Genomic DNA, 26784 nt, shown 5'->3' with positions numbered 1-26784 from the left:
AATGCTCTTTTTTTGGCTGTGGTTATATGCTGAATTTCATTTAATTCCATTAAGTACTATACAGCTGCATATTTTCTTACAAAGTAATTACAAAAAACCAGCAGGCATTGACCAACACAGGTTGTCCAGAGAAAAGATTTTGACTAAAGCCAAATGTTCCCTATAATATTTATTAACACGATAATCATTTCTATCCATACAAGTACAGGAGACAAGGATCTTGGAGGTTGCTTTAGACCTAGGAAATAACTGAAATGTGCATCAGTAGAACTTTACAGTGTATTTTAACACTGAGAAAAAATCTGGTTTACTCACTTTTCAACAAATTTTCTATTCAACCACTGTGGAAAGAGAGTGCACGTAATTAAGATTTCATCGTTTCTTTGCAGTGTGTAGAGCTTCACTTATTGGTGTGTTGTGAGCTATTATGGACTGGTAGCCTTAGCTGAAATGTCCTCATAGCAAACACCTCCGTGAGCACATCTGTCTTGAAACCATTAGCCAAAAGAGGCCTGGGGCTGATTGCTCTTGGTATTTTGGTGTCATATTCCACAAACTAATCCCACAGATAGGATTGCTCTGAGTGTGACGTTCGGCCCTGTGTGACTGAGCGCAGTGATTTGAAATAATTCCCCTCTCCTTTGCTGAAGATTAGCTGGAACACCCCGTAGCTGAGAGATGAAAATGCTGTATCTCTTTGGAAACCTTGGGCCATGTATCAGCCTTGATCTGCATCTTCGTTTTCCAGAATACGCGCAGATCCGGAGCAGTGTGGAGCCCTTCGCGAATGTCAGTGTTACTGGGGATTGCAGCTCTGTTGTAAAAGAGCAAATTTCTGACTCTTTGATGTATGTTTGCCTTAAAGGTAATGTTTGTGTGAGAACCATGCCATTAAAAGGTGGCAATTAATTAAAAGTTGTTCTGCAGTCCCAACCGTTAGAAGATGCCCTTGCAGCATTTAGAGCGGAACACTAATATTGCACTGTAGGGAATCCCTGTACTTTCAGTAAAAAAGAAAGTTAAGGATGAAGATTTTAATGTGTAATTAAAAACTACAAATACTAGTTTAACTGCTTGTTTCTGTGTCAAAAAAAAAAAAAAGAAAAAAGGAACATACACTACCAGTGGTTGGACTAATTAGACAGTGAAGAACAAGCTAGATAAGAGGCGAAATTTGTATGAACTTAATAATGATATCAAAGCTTTTACTAAAGCTGTGATTTTATCATATGATCGCTTTAACTCTCTCTTTTTTTTTTTTAGCTTTAATATTTGGGGGAGGGAGATTAGAGGCTGCTTTACTGCAGCAGACAATCAATCTGAAAAGAATAAATTAAAACTGCCGCTTGCCAACTTCAGAAACGCATTACAGCAAGTGTTTCCATCTGCATTGGTTGTATATTCCCTTGTCAAAGGCGACGAGCAGAAAAAGTAGAGCTGTAATAAGGTGGGGGGAGAAGGTCTCTGTATTCCGGTGGCTTAGCAAGAACAGCATTATTGCATAATCATATTGTATAATATCATGCAATACGAACGTATTGTGAATGTATTTACTAATTACTTTATTTCTGTACCTCTACGTGATTCCAGGTAACCTTTAGCTATTTGAGAGGAAAACTCAACAGCGATACTGTCGGGGGGATAAAAGTACTTTCAAGTGTGCAACCTCTACTGGTAAGGAGAAGGAAGCTCTGGGTGTATCACCGTAAGAAAACTTTGAAACAAAATTCGTCCCCGAAATAAAAGGCAGTTAGAAAGCCCCCTGCAGTTTTGACAGTGACCCTACAAAAAGGGAAAGTCGTCCTAAGTAACAAAGTGCAGATGGGGATTTGCCTGGGGACTAAGGTGGCGGTTCTGTTCCCTGGGGACCCCAGTGGCTGGTGGGCTGGCAGTGCTGCCTCCCGCGGCTGTAGTCAGTGCCCGTCACTGGGCTTTCCAGTTTGAGAAGGCAGTTAAATGTCCCTTCTAATGAGTAGGGATACAGAGTGGGAGAACTGCTTTGCTTTGCTTTCTTTACTTGATGTTAAAAATAACTGTTATTACTTTTTAATTTCACTTTAGGGCATTCTCTGGCTATTCATGTGTTTACAAGGGACTCTATGGATGGGTTAAATGAAAAAAGCTTGGGTAGCAAATTCCGGCTGATGACTTCGTAGAGTTTTCCTCTAAACATAATCTTCATCTGTAATGATTTGAAGTATTTTGATACAATTGTTTTGCTAAATAATTGTCCTAACTGCCAGTGGAAAAAATAAATAAAATGCAACCGTTACAAGTTTGACTGGGTGAGGTGACTTGGTTTTCATCCCTTTACAGCAGGGATGAAATATACTGTTATTTTTATTCCTGATGGTGTAATTTTGCAAGGCGCTTCCTTTTTGCTGCATAGGCTTTACCTAATAGAGAGTATATTTGTAATTTCAGTAATGTTACTCAGTAGTATGTGTATGTCATTTTGAAAACAAGTGTATTAATAGTGTAATGCACATTTCTAATTGGATACAGATACATTTGCCTCCTTATTTTCCTGATTCTTAAGCTTTGCGTGGGTAACATAGGGAGTAAACCGCTGTGGACAGGAGACCTTGTTAACATTGGCAGACTTGGTTTCAACTTCTTTCTGTGGCTGCGTGTACTCTCTTTATTGCCTGTGAGTCATGGCCAGGGGAATCCCGTAGTAAGTCCTTTAATTTTAGCAATGAAAAACATCTCCATGAAGCAACTTTTGCATTGAAATTAAATTTTTATTTTGTGTTGCTCAGGATTGTTCTTACAAATTCTATTTTTGGAAAGAAAGTAAGAGTTTGGAACAGAGATCATGGTAAAGTAGTTAATCACTTATTTAACCTTTGCTGAGTTTACCTGGACACCGTGAATGAAATGAACCAAAGATTACATTCTGTGTATGATCATTTGCTCCACTGTTACCGGTAATACTTTGTTTCCATCCCTCACAAAACATGGTTGTGGAATAGTGTTCGGCCTTTTCATTCTGTACCACGTATGCTTGAAGGCCCTCACAGAGACAGAGGTTCCTGAATAAGTTATTGCAGTGCAAGTTACTGTTTAGTTGAGTTGCTCTGTGCCTCGGTTTCCCCATGTGAACTACGTGAATTGTGTCATCTGGGAATTGCGCAGGAGTGCTGAGGGTGACTCTAGTAATATTTGTACGAAGCTGGGATAAGAGAACGCAGTAACTATAAGGCTATATGCTTTCACGCAGGGGAAGAGTTTGCATTTTTGTCTGCTGTTGTCAGTTGTTGAAGACCAGTTAATTTCTTACAAAATTCAAAGTCCTGGAGTGACACGTTGCGAAGAATGAATGACCGTATAATTCCTACTTGCAAGACCTAATAGGAAGTTCTAACTATCCACTGTCAGCGTTCGTTCTGATAAATGAATGGTGGTGTATTATTCTGTATCCTTTGTGTTCTTGCCTTTAGGTGTTCATTTCAGTGATGGAAGACAAAGTGCAGACACATGAAATAATTACACAGCGAGCTTGGCTGGAGCCTGTCAGTCTGTGTCAAGATCCCTAGACTTCTTGAATCTCTAAATTGTTGAGCTCTTTTGCTGATTGTTACATTCAGTATTTAGTGTTAAAATCGAATGTGCTCTAGAAGTGGCAAAAAATACCCTACTGTTTTGATGTATTTTAAGTCAGAATTTAATATCTGTGTCCAAAATAGCACTATAAAACTGAACTCCCCTCAAGCTAAAAACCAGGCTCTTCTCCTTTCCTACTTTACATGCAGAATCTTCTTTCATTTTGGCTTTTGCATTTTGACAGTTGCTCAGCAAAGATGATGCTTTTGCTCATGACAAATTTGTATGAGCCTTGTAGACAGGTCTTATAAAAGAGCTTTTTGTGAAGGACTGAAAGACAAATCAAACCTGGATCTAAATCTGGGGCTAATCGGTTACACAGCAGACTCATAGTTTGAGAAATCATAGTCGTATCTAACTACTTTACTTTTATTATAAATAATACCTCAGTTTAAACATTTATTGCTTTTTACCTTTCTTTATGGTTCACTTTTAAATGTAAGTTAAAGGAGGGTATTAGGCTGATTAGCTGAATGTTGCTGAGGTGTGTGGTTAGCAAGTAACCCATAAATTTGAAAGCTTAGGAAGTAATTCCTGGTTGACAGTCATTGGTTTGGTGTTTCAGTTCCTGAAGTGTGATCTGTCCGCTGAGCGCACTGAATAGACTCCGTAGTTGTAATTGCTCCAGCTGTTCTGGCGCTTTATTCTTCAGGTACCGCCTCTGCTAACCCTCTGCCTGCTCAGCTTTTTGTATTTTCTAGTCACGTAGACGTTAATGGAAAAATCTGCTGCGACAGTGGGTGCTCCAGACTCTCAACGCTGAATCCTCTGATTTCTAGCTGGAGATCGAGTTGGAAGGGACCTCGGGAGGTCATCTGGTCCAGCCTCCTATTCAGAGATGGTCTCTTGTCACAATTAGATCAGATTAGCCATGGTGGTTCCTAACTGAATCCTGAAAAACTCCAGGGGGAAAGACTACGCTCGTAGCTATCATCTAAGCAGTTCACTGGCTTCTGGAGGTCCAGTTAGTGCTGTTCTTGTTTAAACAGGTCTGTTGGAAACCCACATCTTGAAAATGACCTTGTTCTAAGGAGGGTTTGGGGGGGTGGCTGATGGAGGGAGGAAGCAGATATTTTTAGAGAAACTACATTAAGTAGTACTGTAGATTATAGTAGCCTGTTTAGAACAACCACAGTGAGAAGCAGATGAGTTAACTAAAAGGAGCGCTACAAGGAGGAGTGCTTGGGATTTAGAATAATATTGATAATCACTTTTTTTCACCTAAAATTTGGCTTAAAAGCAGTTTGTATGTTGATGCTTCCATGATCCTTTCAACTTTGAAAGTTGCTCTTCATTTAGACCAAAGGTTACTTCTTCAACAATGTGATTTTACAGCGTAATAGACGATAAGGAAATCTAATGCTATCTAATCTTAGGTATTTCTAAGGAAGTGAAATGAATTTCTTGACATGATAGAGCAATGGTGGCTCTTGTATGCCACTTGTAAAATGAGCTGGTTGACAGAAAATGCTAGGTAGACCTATTTTAACATGTGATTATGCTTTTTAAATGAAAATTTATTTTCAGTACAAAGATAGCAACTTTAACACCACAGACAGAAAATCAATTATAATTTTTGCTAGGACAGCTAAAATATTATCTGCTGCTACTAATTTCTTTTTGCTGTTCCACAATTGCTGTCTTCCCTCTGATTTTTATTAAGTCATCGATGGGGATAGAAAATCTTAAATTGAAACCTGAGTGTTGTAAAATTCTTCTTTCTCTCCTGCCATGTACTTTTGCATCCGTCTGCAGTACCGTGGTTGAATCGTCTGTTTCTGTGTTTGTATGTTTTTAAGCCACTTAATTTTTATTGTGTCTCAGGCTGGTCCTCCACCAGCAAGCTCTTATGCAAGTGGCCCGCTGTTTGCTTTTGCTATTAATTGCTTTGTTAAAGTGTCAGTATGTACTGGATCTTAAAGATCTGCATTTTACAAATCTCTCGAATACCTTCTGCTGAAGTTCTTCTCCACACATCTTAAAATGCTGGTGTAAACAGGGTACATAGAGAACCCGGTTGTTGGATGGTCCTTAGTTTTGAGGTTGTTTCAAATATTTCCTTCTCTGTTGACTTGTTCTGGCTGGTGGTTTTGCAGAATTTCAGGAAAAATGTTTTCTTTCTCACATAAGGTCTGTCCAAATAGTTGACTCCCTTTGCTTTCAAATCCTAAATAAGTAGTTCATTTCCATCTCCTGAGCATGAAGGACAGGATCTATTGAGAAAAGTTCAGCTCGGGTTTGAGCATAGAGCCTCTCCAGACGTGTCAGCACTGACGCAGTGTGATGTGCGAGGATGGAAGGCGCTCCTGGACTGCCCTGTGATACTGGGAAATGTATGTACACGTATTTAAACAAATGTTTTAGGGTTTGGGGTTTGTTTGTTTGGGTTTTTTTAAGTCCTTGAAAAGAGTAAAACGAGCCCTTTGTTTTGCTTGCCCATGTTTTCTGTCTTTTGGGGTTGCTCACGTCTCACTAGTTGCAGCTGACGAAGAAAGAAGCGTGTTTTCAGTATAACGGGGTGGGTTGCAGAAGGACAAAGCAGCGAACCTCTCCGTAGTGCAGCTGAGGATGTAACTATAACTACATTTCATTTGGTTTTAGTCAAGCTTTCTTTTTCTGCTTTCCCATGTTCATGCTTCCTGCTTGGAGATGTTGTGCAATGTTCATCTTTTGCCAAATAGTTATACACTACAATCAACAGCTAATATTTTTGTCTCTTTTTAAAAAGTACGTATGTAGTACGCCTTGGCCTTCCTGACTCTATCCCTACACAACCGGGCAGCATCCTTATACTCTTCCTAGGATACCGGTCTCTGGTTCTACTGCCTGTGCGTTTTCTTCTTGCCCTTTAGTTTGACCCGCAGGTCTTGGCTCGGCCATGCTGGTCTCTTTCCTTCCTTTCCTGATTTCTTGCAGCCGGGGATCAAGAGCTCTTGTGCTCTATGGAAGGTGTCCTTAAAGAACTGGTTAAACAAAAGTCAAATACAGAAACGGGAGTCAATGCAGTGAGTAGTGAATGCAGAGTGAGCATGAATGGAGAGCTCTCCTGAAACATCTGCAAATTCACTGATGTTTGGAAATATAACTGCAGGACAGTCTTTTGAGGTGATAGATACCATTTGGTAATATTTTATCTGTTTCTGTAGGGCATCAGCTTCAACTGGTCGACTCTCAGTAGCTACATGTTAGCTAATTAATCCTATAATTTGCTGTCATGTTACTAGGTGAACCTGTATCCTGGTAGCAGCGTGCATTTGAGATAACGGTTTCGTAATGATCGAAATAGCTGTAATAGCCCTGGCCCTCATGGTTGACTTCAACTTTCCTCTGGTTGCTTTTAGAAAAATCTTTGATATAAGGTTACTCTTAAGAAAAGTTCTGTCTGCTAACACAGATAGTTTGCAGCTGTATGTATTAATATAGCTGAGTCCCATTCTCTTCTTGACACAGTATATTTTTAATTAAAACATTGTAGTACAATAATATATTGGTATGTATTTTGTCTCTGTTTGATATCAAACTATTCTGTAGCTTTTACTCTGTGATGAAGCAGAAATTTTTATATTTTTTTTAATTGGGTATGTTTTTTAGTTTATGCTATCATCGGACTTTTTTTTAGGAAAATATAGAGCGCTCTGTTGGGTGGAATACTTTGGGAGATTCACCTGGAGAGTTTTTAATCAAAAAAACTATTGAAATCTTTTTTACAAGAAACATTTAAGCTTGGATGGTATAACTGTATAATGTAAACAGCCATCTCAAGAAAAGGAAAAATATCGACAGTAAGCATAAAACAAAAAATCCAAAAGTAACCTTGCCTTAAAATACACTGTCATTTATCTCCATATTTAAAACTTTGTCTGTGTGCAGGGCATGTCTTCAGGCAGCGTAAAAATCTAATTAAATCTTCTCATGGTAGCGATTCATAGCTGACCCTCTCTTTAGGAGCATCTTCTTGGAATAATAAACCACTCCCTGCTGAGAGACACTGTCACTGGCAGACAGGCGAGACGCTTTGGCTGCTGATTAGAAAAGGTTGATCAGGCTCGTATTGTCTTCCGAGTCTGCAAGAAATCTTTTATTGTCCCTTCTGTCCCAGAACTTTTGAGATGCCATTTGGCAGAGTCCAAGTTCTTGGTTGTGGCCATGTACCCGTGGTCCCATCCGGTGGTGGATTATTTCATGCCACTCATACACATTATAGAGGGCAGTCTTTCTATTTTTTTTTTCTTTTCTTTCTTTTCTTTTTTTTTTTTTTAAATTAAGGACTGTGAACACATAGAGACCTTTTTTTTTTTTTTAGTCTCTACCTATTTACTATGAGAAATTATCTGACAGTTTGGAATTCCTTTACTTTGGGTAACCAACGTGACGTTCCTTAAAGGAACTTGCTTATTACAAGTTTTCAGCTTGATATTCATGAAGTGGATGCTCAGAATTAGGGAAACGTATCTAGGAACAAAGCTAGGCAGCGTTAATAATCATGTTGGTATTTATCTAAGGAGATCTTCATTCCTTGTTTTTCACTTAAGCCGTTTTCTCTGTTAGTATACTTACATAAACAGAATTGTATTATTTTTTAATAGGCTGAGCATTTCTCCCTGATAGTACCAGCCACAGTAGTTGTAAAGGGGTTATTATAGTGGCCTACCAGTATCTTAAGGGGGCCGACGAGAAAGCTGGGGAGGGACTTTTTAGGATGTCAGGTAATGGTAGGACTAGAGGGAATGGATTAAAACTAGAGATGGGTCGATTCAGGCTGGACGTTAGGAAGAAGTTCTTCACCATGAGACACTGGACCAGGTTGCCCAGAGAGGTGGTGGAAGCCCCATCCCTGGAAGTTTTTAAGGCCAGGCTGGAGGGGGCTCTGAGCAACCTGATCTAGTGGGAGGTGTCCCTGCCCATGGCAGGGGGTTGGAACTAGATGATCTTTAAGGTCCCTTCCAACCCAAACCATTCTGTGATGATTCTATGATTCTATTCTACTTCAGATATAGTTGGCATAAAAGCTGGTTTATGTGTTATTTGTTTTAGGGGAGCTCTGCAGGTGATGTAAAGCGATGCAGGTGCAAGAATATACTTATGAAGAGAACTGTATTTGCTTACCACGGTACTTCTTTGGCTTTAGTCCAGGTTTCAGCCCTGCGAAATACTTCAGACTCTGCTCTGCCTGTTCGCGCAGTGGAGGAACACAGGCAGAGCGGAGGCTCCAGCGTTTAGAAGCCCCGGTGAACATAAAGCCTGTCTGATCTCTGCTGTGGTTGCACACTGAGCCTTACGTGCGAGGGGAAATAACATCAAATGAGAGGGAACCTGATTACAAGAGTGGGAAAAGGGCCAAAAAGGTGCAGCGACTTTCTGCAGTCGCTCTGCTGAGGTGTCTGGGCTGTGTTTGGCAAGCCCAAGTAACTGCCATGATAACCCCTTTCCTTTAACTGACTCTTGCTTAAAGAGAAATTTCAGAGAATTTGCTTAAGGGAATTAGCCCTCCTCCCCCACGTTGACTTTCAGTGGAAGCCACGCAATTAATTTCCATGAGCCCTATAAAAATCCAACTTAAGGAACAGCTTGTCATGTTGGAGGAAGAAGTGATGACAGTGTATTTTTTAGAAAATAATATTTTGAAGGGCTTCTCTCTCCTGACTGTTTGTACCGGGAGAGTCTTGAGTTTATAAATGCCTAATCGTACCGGTTATATGCAGGTTTTGTACTGGAGTGTAAAGATGACCTTGAAGGAGTCTTTTGATAAACCTCTGAGTTTTAAGATAGATTTTTATCCCTGTAGTATCACAGGCAGATCGAAATACTTGATCAGAGCATAATCCTGAAGAGAAAAAAAATCAGGACTAATTATGAAATTCACTCAAGAAAATTTAAGTAGGTGATCACAGAGTCTGGTGCAGATTCTAAGGTAATAGACAGCACTACATCTTAGCTTGGATCTGTAGGAATGAAACCATTTTGTATAAAAGTCGAGTATCTTTATCCCAGTAGTTTCTAACAGGTCACAAAACACTAGATGTGACAGAGTCAGTAAGCGTACAACACAGCACACCCTCCGTGCGTGGAGTGATGAAGCCGAAGCTCTAATACACACGCTGGTGCCTGCATTAGATGCAGACATGGCAGAGGCAATAAGCTGTTGTGTTTTAAGTTAAAAGAAGCATATGGCAAGGATGAGGAATTCCAGCAAGACAGGCTTTCAGATATGTGAATGTAAGGAATATTGTAAAACCACATGATGCTGCTCGCAAACCATCAGAGCATCATTTAAGTAGGGAACACTTTTTTAAAAGCATAAATTGTCAGCGCTTTGGTAACTTAACTGATACAAACAAAACCTGTCTTATGAGGTGGTCTGCTCTGCTCTCCGGTTTTGATATGTAGCCATTCTCCAGAGGGTTATATCCTTACTCCTCCTTTCCTCCCTGTGTTGCCTTCACAAAGTTCTGGGACTTGTCGTGGCTAACATAAACGATCACTAAGATCTCTGCCTTCCAGCAGTGCTTGTCATATGGTCAAGCATAGTGTATAAAAAGGTCTGACTGTGCACAACAGGGTATGTTTCCTAGTCATCAATCTCTCCACCCAAAGGTAAGATCTCGTTGCTTTTGATAGGTATAGAATACAGAGTAGGTATCATGCGTCATCTGTTGCTTTTCATAAAAGGAGGTAAGTACTGTAATTTCTGCTCTGTTGAGGGAGAAATAAAGCATAAAGAAAGTAAGTGAGAAGACTTTGCTATTGAAGTAATCTTCAATAGCAGAGCTGAAAATAACATGTTAGAAAATACTGAATTCTAGCTCTAGAAGGCTGAATTCAGGAGTGACAGCGTGGAGTAATGTGCAGCATCAGGGTCCCGTCGGCCGGTCAGTCCCCACAGTGGGACCTTTCCCATTGGCAGGGAGCCCCACTTTATTTGGGAATCTGGCTGGGCAGGTGGGCTGGACACCAGCCCAGCCCCTCGTCTTTTCTAGAAGGAGGCCTGAACTTGGTGCATTGAGTCCTTTATCAAAGCACCGTCTGGTGCTTACTGAACATCAGCATGTCACAGCCTACTCCTCTCTCCTTCTGTGTGATTGCCTGGTGAGTGCAGGAGAAGTGGTTTCACTGAGCAGCGCGGATCCAAGCAGCCTCGGATGAGCTCTGCTCGAACACAGGTGCTGGAGAGGGTGGGGATTATCCGTCTCTCAAACCCTGGCCAGGAGAACTGTGTGCAGTTTGTGCAAACAATTTTCTGTAAAGGCCAGCTGAATCTCTTGGCCTGAGTTTTTCCTGAGAACTTTCGGCACAGCTTTACGGTATGGAAACATGTTTGTGTGTGTGCAGATTTAGGCTAACGGGGCACAAATTGCTTGACAAGTTAGGAGTAATTTAAGAACGGTCTTTATAGATAAACATTGATGTAATAACTCTGATTCTCATCCAGGCCCCTGAAAATTACTGTTGTTAGCGTTTTTTGTTGGGCTGTGGAGCAACATCTAGTTTCACGAAGAAGTGGAAATATAAACAATACGTATGTGCTGTGAAGTATTGCTTCTGAAATTCTATTACTACTGATAGGTAGGGAGGGCTGTTTTTCCTCTGGAGGTATGTATAAAGGAGTTAATGATGTTTTCCGCAAAGCACAGGCTAGTAACAGGCTCAGACAAGATCCCGGTGATGACCGTAAAGTAGATGCATGCTTATTCTGTTAACCAGCTTTCACACATTCTAATATCCATATTCCTCTCTTGATTACTGCTGTGAAGTAAAGGCATTTTGAAGAGCGTTCCACAGAAGTACAAAGAAAGATATTTCAACAAAATAATAAAACATCTATGGGAATTTGACTGCAGGGTCTTTATTTGTAACTTAAAGTTTCCATATTAAAGTTACACTTTTTAAGGTGGTGCACTGGAATTTGATTTTTGTGAACAGAGTTGTCTCTGCTCCATCTTAATAACAAAGTATGCACTGACAAAAGGTACCCACTTTCAGAGTGCGTTAAGGAGGTGTTCGTATTTAACTTAATGTCCAGCAGGTGTCCGGAGACTGTTTGATTCAGGGGCAGGTTTGCACTTCAGACACATTCAGCACGAGACCTCGCATGACTTTAACTCCACTGTCAGCCTCTACCTTTGAGGACACTCCATGTAGGTTTATACCATGTCGCTTATCAATGGATTCACAGTATCCTGAAGAATTCAGAATTATGTTTGTTGTATAAACAATAGAGTATAAGTAACACATTTTACTATCAAACAATATTTTAGTGCTGTAATAGAATGACCCCAGTGTACAGTATTCCTGGCCCATGATGTGTGGTCCCAGCAGGAATTGTGCTGCCACACAATGTGTGCAGCCACACGGGGAGCTGAATCATGAAACCGGTTTAGATTGAAACTAATACATTTTTGTTCTTTTTTTGTTTTTTGGGTTTTTTTTAAAGCCAGATCACTTGTGTGATCCAGCTCTTCCAGCATAGCAGAGTTGCGGGGGCTGTGCACTGCAGCCTGCAGGAGGGGATGTGTCAGTGCCTTATGTCACTATTGGTGCTGAAGTCTGAAAATTGTTGAATCACAGCCTCAGGTTTCTAAATGTCTTTGTAAATCCAACCCTTAAACACTCTGTCTTGGCTTCTAGAGAACTGTCCAAACGACTTCCCATGTATCCTTAAGTGTTGTACCAGGTTTGGCCTTTTGTGAGTGAGAAGTGCAGATGGTTAAGTGTTTGATACAGCTATATGTGCGTATGCTTTTGAAGCAGACCACCCTGTGTTTATATGTAAACACTTCGAGACTATTTAAGCACATAACTTAATCTTTTGCATGCACTCAATAACGAAACGTAATTCATCTATGACGGAAATAACATCCCTAGCAAGGTTGAAGACAAGGTAACTTGCAAGAATAAAGGGAAAGCTGCCTTCTTGCACGTTTGGAGTAGAAGCTTTCAGTCTCACCTATCCACCACGGAGGGGGGAGGAGTTAAGCGTGAATCTTAGCAAGTTTGTTCTTTAGGACCTTTGTCTCTTAGCAGATTTGTTCCTTACAATCCACACGTTCTGGCTTCCTTTTTCCCACACCTGTGGATTCATGTTACCAAGACATTCCAGTGCCAAAACTCCCTCGTGCTGATCGTGTGTTGTAGCCCCAAGACTGAAAAACTGCGTAACTTGAAAGACTCAGGTTTGCCCTTTCTGCCCCCAACTTACCTCATGGTAGTTAGAAGTCAGTTATTTGAAAGAGGTAACATTTTTCCTTTATAACCTGTCATGAATAAAGATTTCACAGCAGGAACAGAGGCATTGAAGGAGTAGCAGAAGACCGAGTTGGTGTGCAGATGGGAAGGGAACAGAAGGAAACAAGATGAGCCAGGAGGAGCCTGGCTGGAGTCTTCCACCAACAGAAACCTGGAAACTGGGTGAGAAGAGAGAAGAAACCACTGAAGCAGTTTGTTGAGAAAGGACAAGAGACAATGTTAACAACTGTAAGAGAAGGCAGCCTGGCAAGGAAATTTATAGCTGGAGAAGCTGGTCAAAACAACCAAGGGATTTTAGAACTGGAGCCAGGAAACATGAGCATTTTTATAGAGGTTCTAGAGATTAAAAGCGCAAGAGTCTCAATTAACAATTTTAAAAAAAAAAAAACCCAAACAAAAAAACCCAACAAACAACAACAAAAAAACCCAAACAAACAAAAACCACACACACAAGAAAACCTGTGGAATGTGGGGAAGGAGGCAGAGACTTCCAGGATTGATGCACAGATGTCACACATTGCGCCAGCGGTCTAATTTAGTCTTGAGACTTGAAGTCGCGTTCTCAGCGTGAGGGTTGTTGAATTTCTTTTCACGCTCTTCGTTGCCTAGCCAAGCAGGAAGTGCCGTCTCACAAAAGCTGGCAGAGGTCACTGTTTTAATAACTATTGTTAATTGATGCTTCTGAAAAGCCTTCTATCAACTTGAATTTGCTACCTGCAGAGACTTCCTCAGCAGGTAGCTGAATCAAATTAAAACTTTAATTCACTGATTACTAAAACACACTAGAACTGTGACTACCTTGTATGTTTCAAAATACAATATTTCTTTCATCAGGTTGCCCGAAAACTATTTAGTCTCTTCATAAAATCTGTAATACTTAAAATCCTGCCACTGCTAAAAGCTTTAAGTATATATTGAGTCTGGTTCTGCGAAAAACAGCTGTTCCATAGCCTTAGCCGAGTGCAGGCAGGCTCTCTGCACTGATGCCTTTATTAGCCAACGCTGCCTGTGCAAGCCTGCGGGGCCAGCCCGTGCTTCTGAAATACCAGACACGTGAAAAGAACGTATTAGCTGTGTTGAAAAATAGTAACTAAAAGCCAAAAAAAAATATCTGGGAACAAGTAATCTAGCAAGTGAGAGAATGTGTGGAGAGTTTCCCCTGTTGCAGTCCGGAATATCATGAATCCAGATTCCCCAGAATCGTAGAGTTTCTCTTTGTCTCCTATGCAGTGTCTTCCACTGAGCGTATAGGAAAGATTACACTCTTTTTTATTACAAATGTGTATTTCTCTCTCTCTCTTTCTTCCCAAGATCATTTATCAAAATTTTCTTTCTTCTGAAAGACCTCCTTAGAAAAGTTATTACTAATACCTATATTTCTAATTTTTAAACTGTTGTATTGAGTGGAAAAAATGAACAGTATGCAAGTTAAACACTGTGTGGGATAAATGCTATTTAAATCTTGTCTAAGCTGTTAAACATCACACTAACATTGGATTGCTGGATCTAATCCAGTAAAAATAAAAAAAAAGAGAGGTCACATTAGAGAACTAAGCCATCTGTCCAGTGTGGAATTGAAAGGAATTTATAATGGATTACTTTTCTATATTGCTGTCTTTTGGGGGGCCTCTGTGTGAATCAAAGAGATGTTAGAAAACCATTTCTCTACAAAGGTGGCTCCTGAATTATTTCTACCTTGTCAACCTGATGTTTAGTATGAAACTTTTCATTTAGCATTTTCCATAAGTAATTAGTCCCTTATAAACAGTATTTTCTAACTGGCTTCAAAAGTGTCTGTTCTGGGCATTGTTGCTCTAATGTGGACTAAAGGGTTTACGTATGCGCTTGTTGGCTAAAGGGCAGAGATTTTGAAATAATATCTCTGTTGCTTTATTCTAGTGTTGATCTTTCTGCATATTCATAACACAGCTTCATTTGGAGTGTAACATTTTGAGTTAATTTTCATCTTTGCTAACATTCATTAAGTAGAGTGTTGTGTTTTGACTTTTACAGTATTAATATAGCATGTTTGTAGAAAAAAGTATTCTACTCCATGAAAATGAAAACAGTTTCTAGCGTTGACAGCCTTGGAGAGCATCTGATGTCAGGTCTGATCTTACTGGCTGGTTCTGTGGCACATTCAGATGCACACCCCTGAATGATACTATTTATTATTTTTAAAATAATGATTTTTTTTTTTTTTGTCAAAAATGTAATTCTAAAACTTCCTTTAAAATCATGAATCTGTGTTGTGAAGGAGAGAAGGATAAAAGAATGGGAGAGGGAAGTTGGTACAAACTTGCTATTAAGGCTTCTTTGAAAATCCTCTGAAATTTGAATCCTTTGAAAACCGCTTTAGTACTTGGTACGATTTAATGATCAGAAGTCCTGTCGGTTGAGTCTGTGGTCTTTTCTGAGTAGGATGCGTACAGGTCTGGATTAGGATGCAGCTGTTGATGAAGTTACTCGAAGCTTTTTTGAATAGAATGAAACTAATTTACGACGTTGCGATTATAAGATGTTAATGTATTGTTGTTTGAGGTCTAGAAGAACAAGTACGATGAAATTGCGTCTATAGAGAGTTTAAATACTGTTCTGTAATTGAATACATAGACTACTGGGTATGATCTTTTGCAGTCCTTTGTGGTCTGTTTTCAGACCTTTGTGAGCATCCTTTGCAAGATAGAGGAGCTATGGGGAGGGAGTTCCTCTAGATCCTCTATTCAACCTTTCCTAGATGGAACAACGTGCTAGGTCAAGAAAGGAAGCTACTACCATATCATTTCAGCTCGTATTTAATCCTGAGAACGCTATGAAGTTTTTTTTCTTAGGATTTAGATACGCCAAATGTTTGGGCAAGTCTGTTTCCATTTGCTTTTCCCCGCTTTGCGTTATTTCTCCTGTGTTTGTAAATGCTCGTTCCAACCAGCATCTTTTGTAAGTAGGAGAAAACTGAGACGTGGTAAGTACATTAAAAGTTAGAAGTGCTTATTGGCAAAGTAAAATTAGACTTTTCTCCATCTTTAAGTGCTGCGCTTCTCTGAGACTGTGTAAGAGGTTCTGTAACATAAATAGGAACTATCGTATTTTTGAGCTAAAACGTATTGGACAGAGATGTGTAAATTTTCACTCTGCTTATTTTGGCACTAAATTAATGTATTTCGGTTCTATAAAATAAGTTCCAGACAGCAGCTTTTTCTCTGACCCTCTTTCCAGCCAGCCTCAGGAGTGCACTTTATCTTCTCTTTATCACACGTTCTTCAGTTTTCTCTAAAGTCATCACCAGTTACACTTTTACATTACTTTGCCGCATCTGATTTATCGTATCCATCCCTTTGCAAGATGTTTTACCAGATGTCCTCTCTGAAGGGCATATCTATAGAAGAATTTTGCCTTAGATTAGGCTGTTTGTCATTTTATATTCGAGGCCGCCATGTAGTCAGGCTAATTTAGTAATTATATATGCATCTCTGAAGAATCCTTCTGTTCTGATGTGTCCTCAGGAAACCCTGGTGTCTACTTGAAGAAAGGCAAAGGGGCAAACCAATGATATTTACATCAATGCTCTTTTATCACATTGATCTTGGATTTTCTCTGACATCCTTTTGGCTGAGAAGAGAAGGCAAAAGGCTACCTGTGCGGATGGTCCTGGTAGAGTTGCTGAGCCTTGCCAGAGTAGAACGTTATATTTCCTTATGTGTGTCACTTTAACTAACTTTATTTGTCAACTGACATATGAAGAGTGGCACAAAATTAACAGGCTTGTAAGCGCAGAGTATCTTAGTAACTCACCTTTAAGTTCTTTCAGGAGCTGGTTAATACAAATTAGAAGATTTCTGTTTTGCTGTACGTTTGTTTTCACCTAAAGGGAAGACTCTTCAGAAGCTCCCTGTGAATCCTGTGTTCTGCCTTACACTGCTCAGGTGGTACAAGGTGACAGTTGGGTTTGAGTCAAGTTTTAAGGCACGTGGTCAGACAAGTTTTACACTTAACAAATAATCATGTTGAAGAAAGAGTTGAAGAATTGATGACCTCCAACCAGCCTGGATCACATTTTCAAAGGATAAATGTGCACGTCTGCTGGGATTTATCAGGAGGACCTAAGCAGATTAAATGCCCAAGTCCAACTGCTGTTTATATAATTTAAAATTACTTGAATTTTCCTTCCTTAATGCATATAGACTGTGTCAGGGTCTTGTTTTATGTAACTTCATGTTTTGTTTGGTTTTAACTTATTATTGCCCGAAGGTTGGAAAATGAGAAAAGTGATGCAATAATCTGCATCCGAGCGTGTGAGGCTGTAAGGCACGTTCCTAACCTCACACTAATCGAGAAACGCAGAATCTCTCCCTGCCTGTTTGACAGGCTCTATTCACGCACAAGCAGTAGCTGAATTTATTTGCGGAGCCCAGAGTAATTGCGTTTACAAAATAGTGTAAACTCTGCTGCTGTATAAAAACAGCATGGGATTCAGTAATATTTAAAGCTAGTGAAGTGCGTACTGTCCGTGTGTAGTTCACTCATCCCGAAGCAGGGTCTTGCGCGTCTCCCCTTCCACCGTGCGAGGGAAGTTCTTGGCTTATGGATGTTTTGACTTTGCTTATCAGCAAGTAAGCTCTTAATGAGTCATTCCAGTGAATGGGGAAAGTTTTTTCCGCACGAGAGGTGCGGATTAAGATTTTTATGCAAAATTGTCATAACTAATTCCATTCTTTTGTTACTTGTAGAAGTGGGCTGACTTTACCAGCTGTGTCAGCGTTGCTTTCTTGATTTTATTTTCTTTTTTCTGATAACTTTTAATTCCTTGTGAAGCAGCAATTGGAGCATAGCACCTCATTGTTTTACTTTTCTTGAAGAGCAAGAATTCAACTTTTTTTGCCTTTATTTTAAGCAGGTTAAAGGGAAATAATTAGATTTCTCAATTTTACTGTTAATCTAACTGGGGCAGCCAGTTTTTTGAAAATCTGTTTTTCAGTGCGCTTATATGAGCTAGCATGAAAACAGTTTTATCAATGAATTCCTTCAATCTGATGAAGTTGCAGAGTTTGTAGATGCATACGGTAACAAGGCAGCAGCGCCCTGCCCTTCTCTGCGTACTTCAGGAGAACTAAAATAGTACCGAAGGCCAGATGAGTGCACAGATGATACAGACTGTTCTGTAAACTCTTGCTAAAGCAGATACCGTGCGTATTAATGTGTCCAGAGGAATGGCTGAAGGATGCGAGACATGCCCATGGGATAGGGCCATGTGTCCTGGGAACAAGGTCTCTGAAAGGAAGGTTTTGCTGTTAATGGACGCCAGCTCTTAATATGACCCTAGGAACCAAGACAAGCATATGCCGGCTCGCTTTGGCCTGCGTGAGCAGAGGGATTCCGCCCAGCAGAAAGGAAGTTATTTTACCTCTGTGTTTGATCACCCCAGAGAAACTCCTGGAATGTACTAGCCAATTTCAGAGTCACCAGTGCATGAAATAAATTGGAAAGATTCAGAAAGAAAAAGAAGTCTAAAGACTTTGAGAAAACCTCTATCTGCTTAGTTTATCAAATAGAGGGCGAGGAGGTGACAACCTATGAATTCCGATGCTGGAAGAGTAATTTTGATAACGTATCCTTCAACCCCCTGAGGCAAAAGTATAGAAATATGCTGGCAGGAGTTTGAGGGTGACAGATTTGGACTAAAAATGAAGTGAGTGCATGTTTTTAAGGGCAGAGTAATTTTCAAAACGACTTACATGGGGCTTTGGTGTGTTTCCTCTTAACTTTTTGAATTATGCTTGCGTGTGTTTTTGAAGAACATGGAGTATCAAAGAGAATTTAATTCAGGAAAGTCCTGTGGACATTGTCAAAAAGCAGTAATAATCTGAGCCTGTGGCGAGGAGCACATGTGTGAATTCTGTTGTTTCGGTTTGTTTGGCAGATATGTTGACGATGTGATCAATCGCATTGATAGGATGTTCCCTGAAATGTCTATCCAGCTGTCCCGGCCAAATGGAACCTCGGCAATGCTTCTGGTAAGTTGGATCGTTTAACCCCTTGAGATGGATTTCTTAAGGGATTGAATTACTCTTCCTACAATGCAAGTTATTGAAGTTTATGTCTTTCAGAAACATACTGTTCTTCATTTGTCACAGGATTACAGGATCTTTCTTGCTCTTACGCAAATGAATGATAAAAAGAATTTCACCTTTAAACGAAAGATCTATTACTTCTTATTGTTAAATATGATTGTAGAAATATGAGCGCAGACTCAGATATTCACTGTGTTTTTCAGCAGTCCTGGCAATGAGTGAGTCTTAATCATCATAATTAAGAAGGAAAAGAGTGGTGAGAGGACGAAAAGAAATGAGGAAACCAATATGATTTAAATTTGTTCAAATTGTTCTTGGGTCAGTGAATTTCTGTTATATGATGAAGTCAAGAATTTGCCTTTGAAGTAAATGAACGGTAAAGGCTGGAATAGAGATAAACAAGTCCAATACGTTCGACTTATTTCTGCCTGACCAAGCAAGATTTCATTCCAGAAGATCCTATTGTTCCCATCCATTTTCAGAGGCAGCTGTTGTGGTTATAGCAAGAGAAGTCTTTAAAGCTTCCACTCTAAGTCAGCAACATGGAAGTGGAGTCTGTAGCGTGGCAGTTGGATGCTGATTTCCCTCTGAAAGGCAGAAGGGGTGAAAGGCAGAAGTCGCACCTTTTGTCAAATTTTGAATAAAACTAGAAAATACACTGTATACACAGGTGAAGAACTGAGACCGGATCAGTCTTTTCCATCTCAGATTTCTCATGGTACTTCCTCTTGTTTTTTCCTTTCTTGCATAGGCTGTTCCAAAAGGCTTGGGTGTAGTGTGCATGTGACTAATTTCTTGTTTCCAAGAAAATGGTAAAATGAATCTGAGAATCAGATATTTTGTCAAAATAGAATTGTAGAGTCAATGTAAATCAACATTGGGATTGCTGCTTAGATTTTATATTGGTTTTAGAGTTTGTTGACTTTAAAACACTATTCTGGTTAGATTTTTGCTTATAGATTTCAAAGGTTCTGTTAATTTCTCCATAGTAAGTATAGCTGTGATTATGTTTAGTTTTAATTAATCAGCTGTCTAACATCCCATTATTAACTTTCTTTGAACAGCCCCAAATTTGCAAGAGATTAACTGAGTCAGAGGTTAAAATAAACAGCTGGCATTAAAACATTTAATCTGCAATTGTTGGATTCGCCAAGTGGAACAACATATTCCAGAAAAGAATTGAATTAATCAGTGCAGTCTTAAGAAGCTATAAGTCTTGGAAGCTTTTGCATTTCCTCTTAAGCTGACTTTTAACTATTTTTCTATAGAAAAATGTCTGGGTTTACTTCCTTACTTTGAAACCCTTTCCGTTCTCTTGGAGCCCCTCTTCGCATATAGTAAGTGCCTTCCACTTCTGACGGCTTTTTGAGGTCAGAAAATAGATGATGCTTTTCAAGATTCAGGCACAATTAGGAAATCGGGTAAATTATCTCGGATGTGACTGACAGGTAGGGTGGAAAGGTGGTAACTGTAAAAGAAGCCCCTTCTACGAGTAGTAGTAATTTACTGAATTCCGTGTTGCGGTTGCTCTCTAAATCAAGGACCTTATCGCTGCTACAAGAGAGCAGCCCTGTGTTGAACCAGTGGTATGCATATTTTCCTTGGATCAGAGATCAAAAAGATTGTTTTTAAAGTATTTTTGTATGTGATTGTGTGATGGGTTTATCATTTTTTCTTTTAGGCAGGTTTTCGCTCTTTCCCATCTGTCTCAGTTGATGTTGCCAATATGGCACTTTCCATCTGGCCCTGAATGCTACAAAAGCTTTTGCTGTTTTCAGCCCCAAATCATTGAGTGAAAGGTGCTGCAGGACGGGCAGCGTGAAGAGCACCTCCTCCAGAAGAAGGGAGGTTTCTTCAGAACTTGTGATTTCTCACTCTGAACTTATCCCAAGTTAGATTTGGAGTTGCTCCCTTTCAGCAGTGTGGTTTACCGCAATAACAAAGGATTCAGATAATGCTTATTTTATTTCAAAATAATTCACAACCTTGCTGTTTGTCCAGAGTTAATCATCTAGCTGTATAATCTGAACCATTTTCGTCCTTGCACTGTTCTTATCATACCTGCTGTTGCTCATGAAGGTCTTTGACACAGAGGTCTAGTTGTTACTTTAAAACATCTTTAAACACAGTCATTCCATTTACCAGAAAAAAACACGTATTCATCTTCAAAGGCACTGGTGAGCAGCATACATATTTTAAGAATGTGCAAATGATTGGAAGGAGATGGGGAAGAAGGGGAAGGGAGTGCCTGTGAGATTCTTCGCAACTTCAGAATAGCTGGAGAGTTTGCCAAATAAATCGCCTTTAGAAACAAAAGGCCTAATGCAGAAAGTTTCAGCCCCAGCCTGTACAACTTCATATGCAGATGGAAATCAACTTCTGTCTTTAGCGGTAGAGGTGAGACTTTCACGGTCTAAGGTTCCTCCGGTGCTTCGAGAGGAGTAATCATCAGCCCTGTGAGCCTGCTGGTCGGAGTCTGCTGGCGAGTGGCCTCGGTGTGCGCCGGGTTCTTCCAGAGCAGGGCACAGCTCTCGCCTCAGCCCGGAGCTTGAGGCAAAAAGGAAAATAAACTATTCCTGAGAGCACAAATGCTGTGTCTTGAAAGGTTGCTACCTCCTCGTCCTCTGAGGCTACTGCTTCCTCCAGACAATAGGGAGAGGGGGGTTTATGCTCGAGATTTATCCACAGCAGTTGTACCTCATTAGTCTGGATTTATGCTGCACAGACCAAACACATAAATAATTGAAACCTTTCGGAGCTGTGTGAAATCCTCAACTGATTTTAAAAGCAGTTTATCATGGCATTTCAAGGTGCTGTTTAATCCCAATCTTCACTAGTGATTTTTCAATTAATCTTTTAATCGCACTATGCATAAAAAAGGCTAAACATAGAATTATATCAGCTTTAATAAGTGTTATGCAAAATTAATTTCCAGCGGCAGCAGAGGGAACTGCAGACTCCTTAAGGTTTTTCTGGGATTTTGTTGGTCAAATGCCAGGAATTGTAAATAGATAAACTTCATCTCGTATGTTAAGAAAACATGAATTGATTTTTAATTAATGAAAAATACCTAAATTTTTGCTTTTTTTGAATGATTAGTTGTATTCCTAGATACACATTATTTTTCTAATAACTTGATGGCATGATTGTTTCACGCACCTTGTTTCCGTTATCAAAACTCAGAATGTTTGGGTTTTTTTCAGTATTAAGCACTTAATTACCCATGTATAATTCATTCATTAATATCAGAAATATTCTAGAGAACAGTAAACGTGAGCACCACTACCAGCTGGCAGATATAACTTCCTCAGGGTCGTGTACCTGGCCCGTCCGAGTCAGGTGCAGGAACTTATTTTCTTGTCTACATCTGGGAACTACTTTGTCTTTGAAATCGTTTGTCTCCCCGGTGTTTGTAAAGCTATATAAAAACACTACTATAGAAGTTACAAACACTAGGTAAATATTTTTACAGATAATTAAATAGTTTTCTGTAATTTCAGCTGTTTCTAAAGGATAATGATATGTAAAAGTAACTTCCAATTTGAAAAATTGAGTTGTTTCTGCCAAACCAAAGCTTATGTCAGAAAACATGATTTCTTCTTTTCATGTTATCTTAGAAATTAATTTTATAAATGTATACTGATGCCTAGATTTTAATAGATCTCTTCATGAAACTATGAAACATGTTTTTGTACAATTTTATTAATTCTCCATAGAATCAGACACATTTGCATTTCAACTTTCAAAGTCTTGTTCCAAGCATTTTAAACGGTCTGATTGTATGGAATCGGGCTGTATTAATTGCAAATAGGCTAGACATCTGTTCACTAAAGTGGAATAATTTCTGGTGTCTCACTTTTGTTTATCAGTGTTTTACATAAAATCGTTATTATTTTCGGTTGGAAAAATGGATTCTGAAATGTATCGTTTGCCCGTTAAGAAAAGCCACCAAATGGATTTTTGTTCAAGGGAGATCTTGAAGAACTGGGCGGAGGGAACTGGGGAAGAACTGGGGAAATGTTGCGAAGTGATTTGGAATCAGTATTGGTGTCGTGCTTGATTGGAAGCAATGTAATGCTCTTCTTTTCAAAACAATCTCTTTTCTCCGATGCACTTGGTGTAAGTGTTCCTTCTTGCCAGGCTGGTGGCTCATTAGGAAACGAGCGCTTGGCAGCACTGGATAAAGGTGGGCAGGTTCCTGGTGGGGATATGGATCTGATGGTCACGTTTGGTGGCTTAGACACCTAATTTTAAGCACATAGGATGAATATTCGTTTAGGAACTTACTCTTTTGATGACGCTATCTAGGTTTTGGTGTCTGATGAAACTACTGGGATGTTTAAGGATCTCTTGTGTGGGCTGGATCTTGAGGAATCACTTCTGAGCTCATAGTGGGGCTCTTGGTGGCTTTACAGTTCGTCTAAGACTGAGAACCGGCATTTAAAAAAGCATTAAGCCTGTATTTGAGGTCAAGTGTGCAGAGGATGAATGTCTTGAATCGATGAAGTATGTGAGCAGGGTGCGGCAAGTACATTGTAAATTAGTCTCTGCTTGTCTAATAGAAGAGTGAGGAAGGGTCTTTTGATGGGCAAGCGAGCAAGAGTAGGAGAAGTAGAGAAAAAGCAGTGAGAAATTGCCTCAGCTTTGCTCCCTCCCCAGGGCTGCTCTCCAGTCCCAAAGGTTCACGGGTCTGTGGTGGTACTCCCGTGGATTCATATTCTGCAAGATCAGAAATTGTTTTCATCCCTGTAAAATTCCTGTGTGCTATAATTTAGAATGAAAAAAGAGACGGAATTAATTTCATCATCTGTAGCAACGCTGGACTAGGGTGACCCCTCCCTAAGTGAGGCTGGACACTGGCAAAATCTGTCTTTTAACCTTGGAACAGTACTCTGTGCCGCTTGGTTCGCCTTAAGAGACTATGCCATGTTACCGAGGGAGAGGATCCACCGGCTCTTCCCTAATATGGCGAAATCGTTTAAAGTCCTTCATTTATGTTGACTTTTTATCATGCACTATTGCAATTAGTTTAGACTAATGAAAGGTAAATTCCAGCCCTTACATACAAAAGGAAATCCTTGTAAAGAACCTAATTAGTATGTTTGTTTATTTAGACTCTAATGGCTTAATTGCATCTTATCTTGCTATTTACAAATAGACATCATTAAAGAATAATGAGCATGTGAGGGAAAGCGCAGCATTCAGCCCAGCAGAGATAAGACACAGGAAAAAAAATAACTAGTTGAAAGTCCGGGTGGGATTTTTTTTTTTACTTTATTTTTAATACAAAACCTCACTTTTCAGTATATATAAACATGATTTCCAGGCATTGTACTGATTAGTAAGATAGCTACAGGAGTGGGAGGACAAGCTCATGGCTGGCTGTACAGCAAGGAGCAGGTGTCTGGCCTTTTGCTGGAAATATGAACCGCTCGGTTACGTCTCTGCGTGGATGGTGCCGCCTTGTTTTCTAAGGCGAATAAGAAAGCGTACAAACCTGTGCTCCTTTTTATACAAGCAGGGAGGTACCCGTGTTAACTGAAACTAATGTTTTCTTTCTTTTAGCTCTGCATTGCAGAGCATCTGCAGCTCAGATCAGCAGCAAATTCCCTGGGATGCTGAGAGGAAATCTGGAGCTTTGGGAATTTTTTGTAAAGTGTTGGAGCTTGGTGTTGTCAGCATACGTTTTCCTAATATCCAACTTTTAAATAAATTTTAAGAAAGAACATTTGTTAATGCATTTTAAAATTGTTTATAAAAGGGCTTTTCACTTGGTATCAGTTTCAGTGAGGAGGCAAAATTAAAGCAGGGGGGGATTGCAAGCGATTTCCTCCAGGCAGAATTCTGGAACGGTAAATTAATTTTGATCCTTCTCGTTTCGTGAACTAATTTTGACTCCAGTTCTGACTTATCTGGAGAGGTACTTATTTCTTTTCCAATCATAAGTAGTGCTAAATGGGAACTTTTTCATCAGGCTTACAAGAAATTATCTAAGCCATCCTCACTGATTATTCTGTCTCCCTCTCCCCCTTTCTTGGCACCCAGTGTCTGTCATATGCTCTTTGAGAATTATCTTGGTGATAGATAAAATATTTTTAAAACTGGGATATTTCAAGAAGATTTTTATTTTATATATCTTTGTCAGAAAAGCTGCATAATATTGCAGATTTCAGTCAGCTGCCTGTCCTACCTTCTTCTGGAGCTTGCCGTTTTAGGAAGCAGGGGATTTATGAATAGCTTAGCTGTCTGAATTTAGTATACTTTAGTCAAAAGGAAGTTAGAAATACATTGTTATTACACAGACCTAAACAGAAGCTACAGAAGTATTTAACTTGCAACTGTTCCATTTTCAGCTCACAGAACTGTGGGGCATATTTTTTCATTCATATTAATTGAATTTTAAAGTGACCTTGTACATGTATTGATTTGAATTAAAATTTTCTACATCAAGGACGAGTTGGCATATATCCTTCAGGCGAAATATTAAAAAGCCAAGTGCTGTCTTAACAGGATATCGACAGAAGAAGTTGAAATTTAATCGGAAAAGTTGGCTTAGAAAGGAAATTGTTGCCTTTTTGTCACAATTGAAAGGTATCTTTTCTGTATAATGAAAGAAGTTTCTTTCAGTTGATATCTGTGGAAATGCAGGGACATTTCAGTGCCCATTAAATAGGGAGCATCTGGGTGAGTTGACCTCCAGAAGGAGAGACCTGCGCTACTGGAGCTCAGAGGAGAACTATCAAACTACTTTTTTACCAGAGCCATTAGTTTTTTATTACCTTCTTTCAGGTGATCTGTAGGGACACGGTTGTATGACTATAGGTGTAAATTATATTCCATACATAGATCTTTTTCTGAGCAGCTAGCTAAGTTGAGCAGACATTGAAAGAAAATGGTTTGCTGGAAAACATGATTTCTAAAATACGGTTGAGGTGAACCTCAAGAGATGAAATCCTGAAAACAGTTACAAGTCGTGATTATTAGAGGAAAAAAAAAGTGTATCCCATTTGTTGTGTACGATACGGAATGTGCTTTACCCTGAAAATAGCTGTGCAGCATACTTTTGGCTTCCAAATCTAACAGCGTCCTCCAGTCTAGTGACAGGCTGTTGTTCATTCTTTGTACTACTAGCCTCATTCTTTCAGTGCCGTTAAAATGATGAACTATAATTTCTCTAAGCTACATGTAGTTTTACAAAATTTCTGCTTCTGTCAGACTTAACTAATGATACAGTCCTACAACAATAATTTTAAAGTCCCGATCTCTCTTCCAGCTAGTATAAGACCTACAGGAATCCCATGTCAAAACAACAGCAGCACGGCGACGTTTTCTATTTCAGTGCCAGGGCACTGTAAGAGCCAATTCAGAGAACCTAGCACTAACCCAGACAAATTTGCAATGTATTCTATCATGCATTTTTATTACCACGATGCCTGGGTGCCCCTTCTCCTGGAGAGGACCCCTTTCTACAAACCGTCGACATGGCAACAATAATGCCTCCTCAGGGAGCTCAGGGTCTTCGGTACCCATCTAAGGATGGGTCTGCCCAGCTCCTGACACACGTGGGAGACGGTCTAATCCTGCGGTTTTGACGTTCAAGCAAGTGGGTGATCAAGGCTCCTGTCCCGGATCCAGTCTCCAGAATTTGACCTTTCAGTATTGCATGATGGATGGTAGCTGGGGTGGCTGTGATGGATTCTGGAAGTGTAGAGTGAATCATTGGAAGGCTGTGAAAACAGATGACCCGGGAAAAGGCAATGAGCTCATGCAGAAGCATTTTGGAAGCATTTGTGCAGGTAGATCTTGTGGGGAGGTTTGAGGCCAGCAATAAGTACATTCAAGCAAGCTGGTATGCCAAACATGGGAT

The 26784-nt window shown here is 39.8% G+C and overlaps 1 protein-coding gene across 2 annotated transcripts in view; it reads left to right on the top strand.

The window, feature by feature from the left end:
• The window catches only part of MED27 (mediator complex subunit 27), a 94935-nt gene that overhangs the window by 47648 nt on the left and 20503 nt on the right, over positions 1-26784 (top strand). For both annotated transcript variants that reach the window (XM_054220292.1, XM_054220291.1), the window contains one exon: positions 18767-18860. In XM_054220292.1, the coding sequence (XP_054076267.1) occupies positions 18767-18860 (94 nt within the window). The remainder of the gene's footprint in view (positions 1-18766; positions 18861-26784) is intronic.

The sequence above is a fragment of the Rissa tridactyla genome, chromosome 14, assembly GCF_028500815.1.
Source record: "Rissa tridactyla isolate bRisTri1 chromosome 14, bRisTri1.patW.cur.20221130, whole genome shotgun sequence".
In the NCBI taxonomy this organism is placed as follows: Eukaryota; Metazoa; Chordata; class Aves; order Charadriiformes; family Laridae; genus Rissa; species Rissa tridactyla.
Note: the sequence above shows the minus strand (reverse complement) of the source record. Positions and strands in the feature narration are given on the sequence as shown.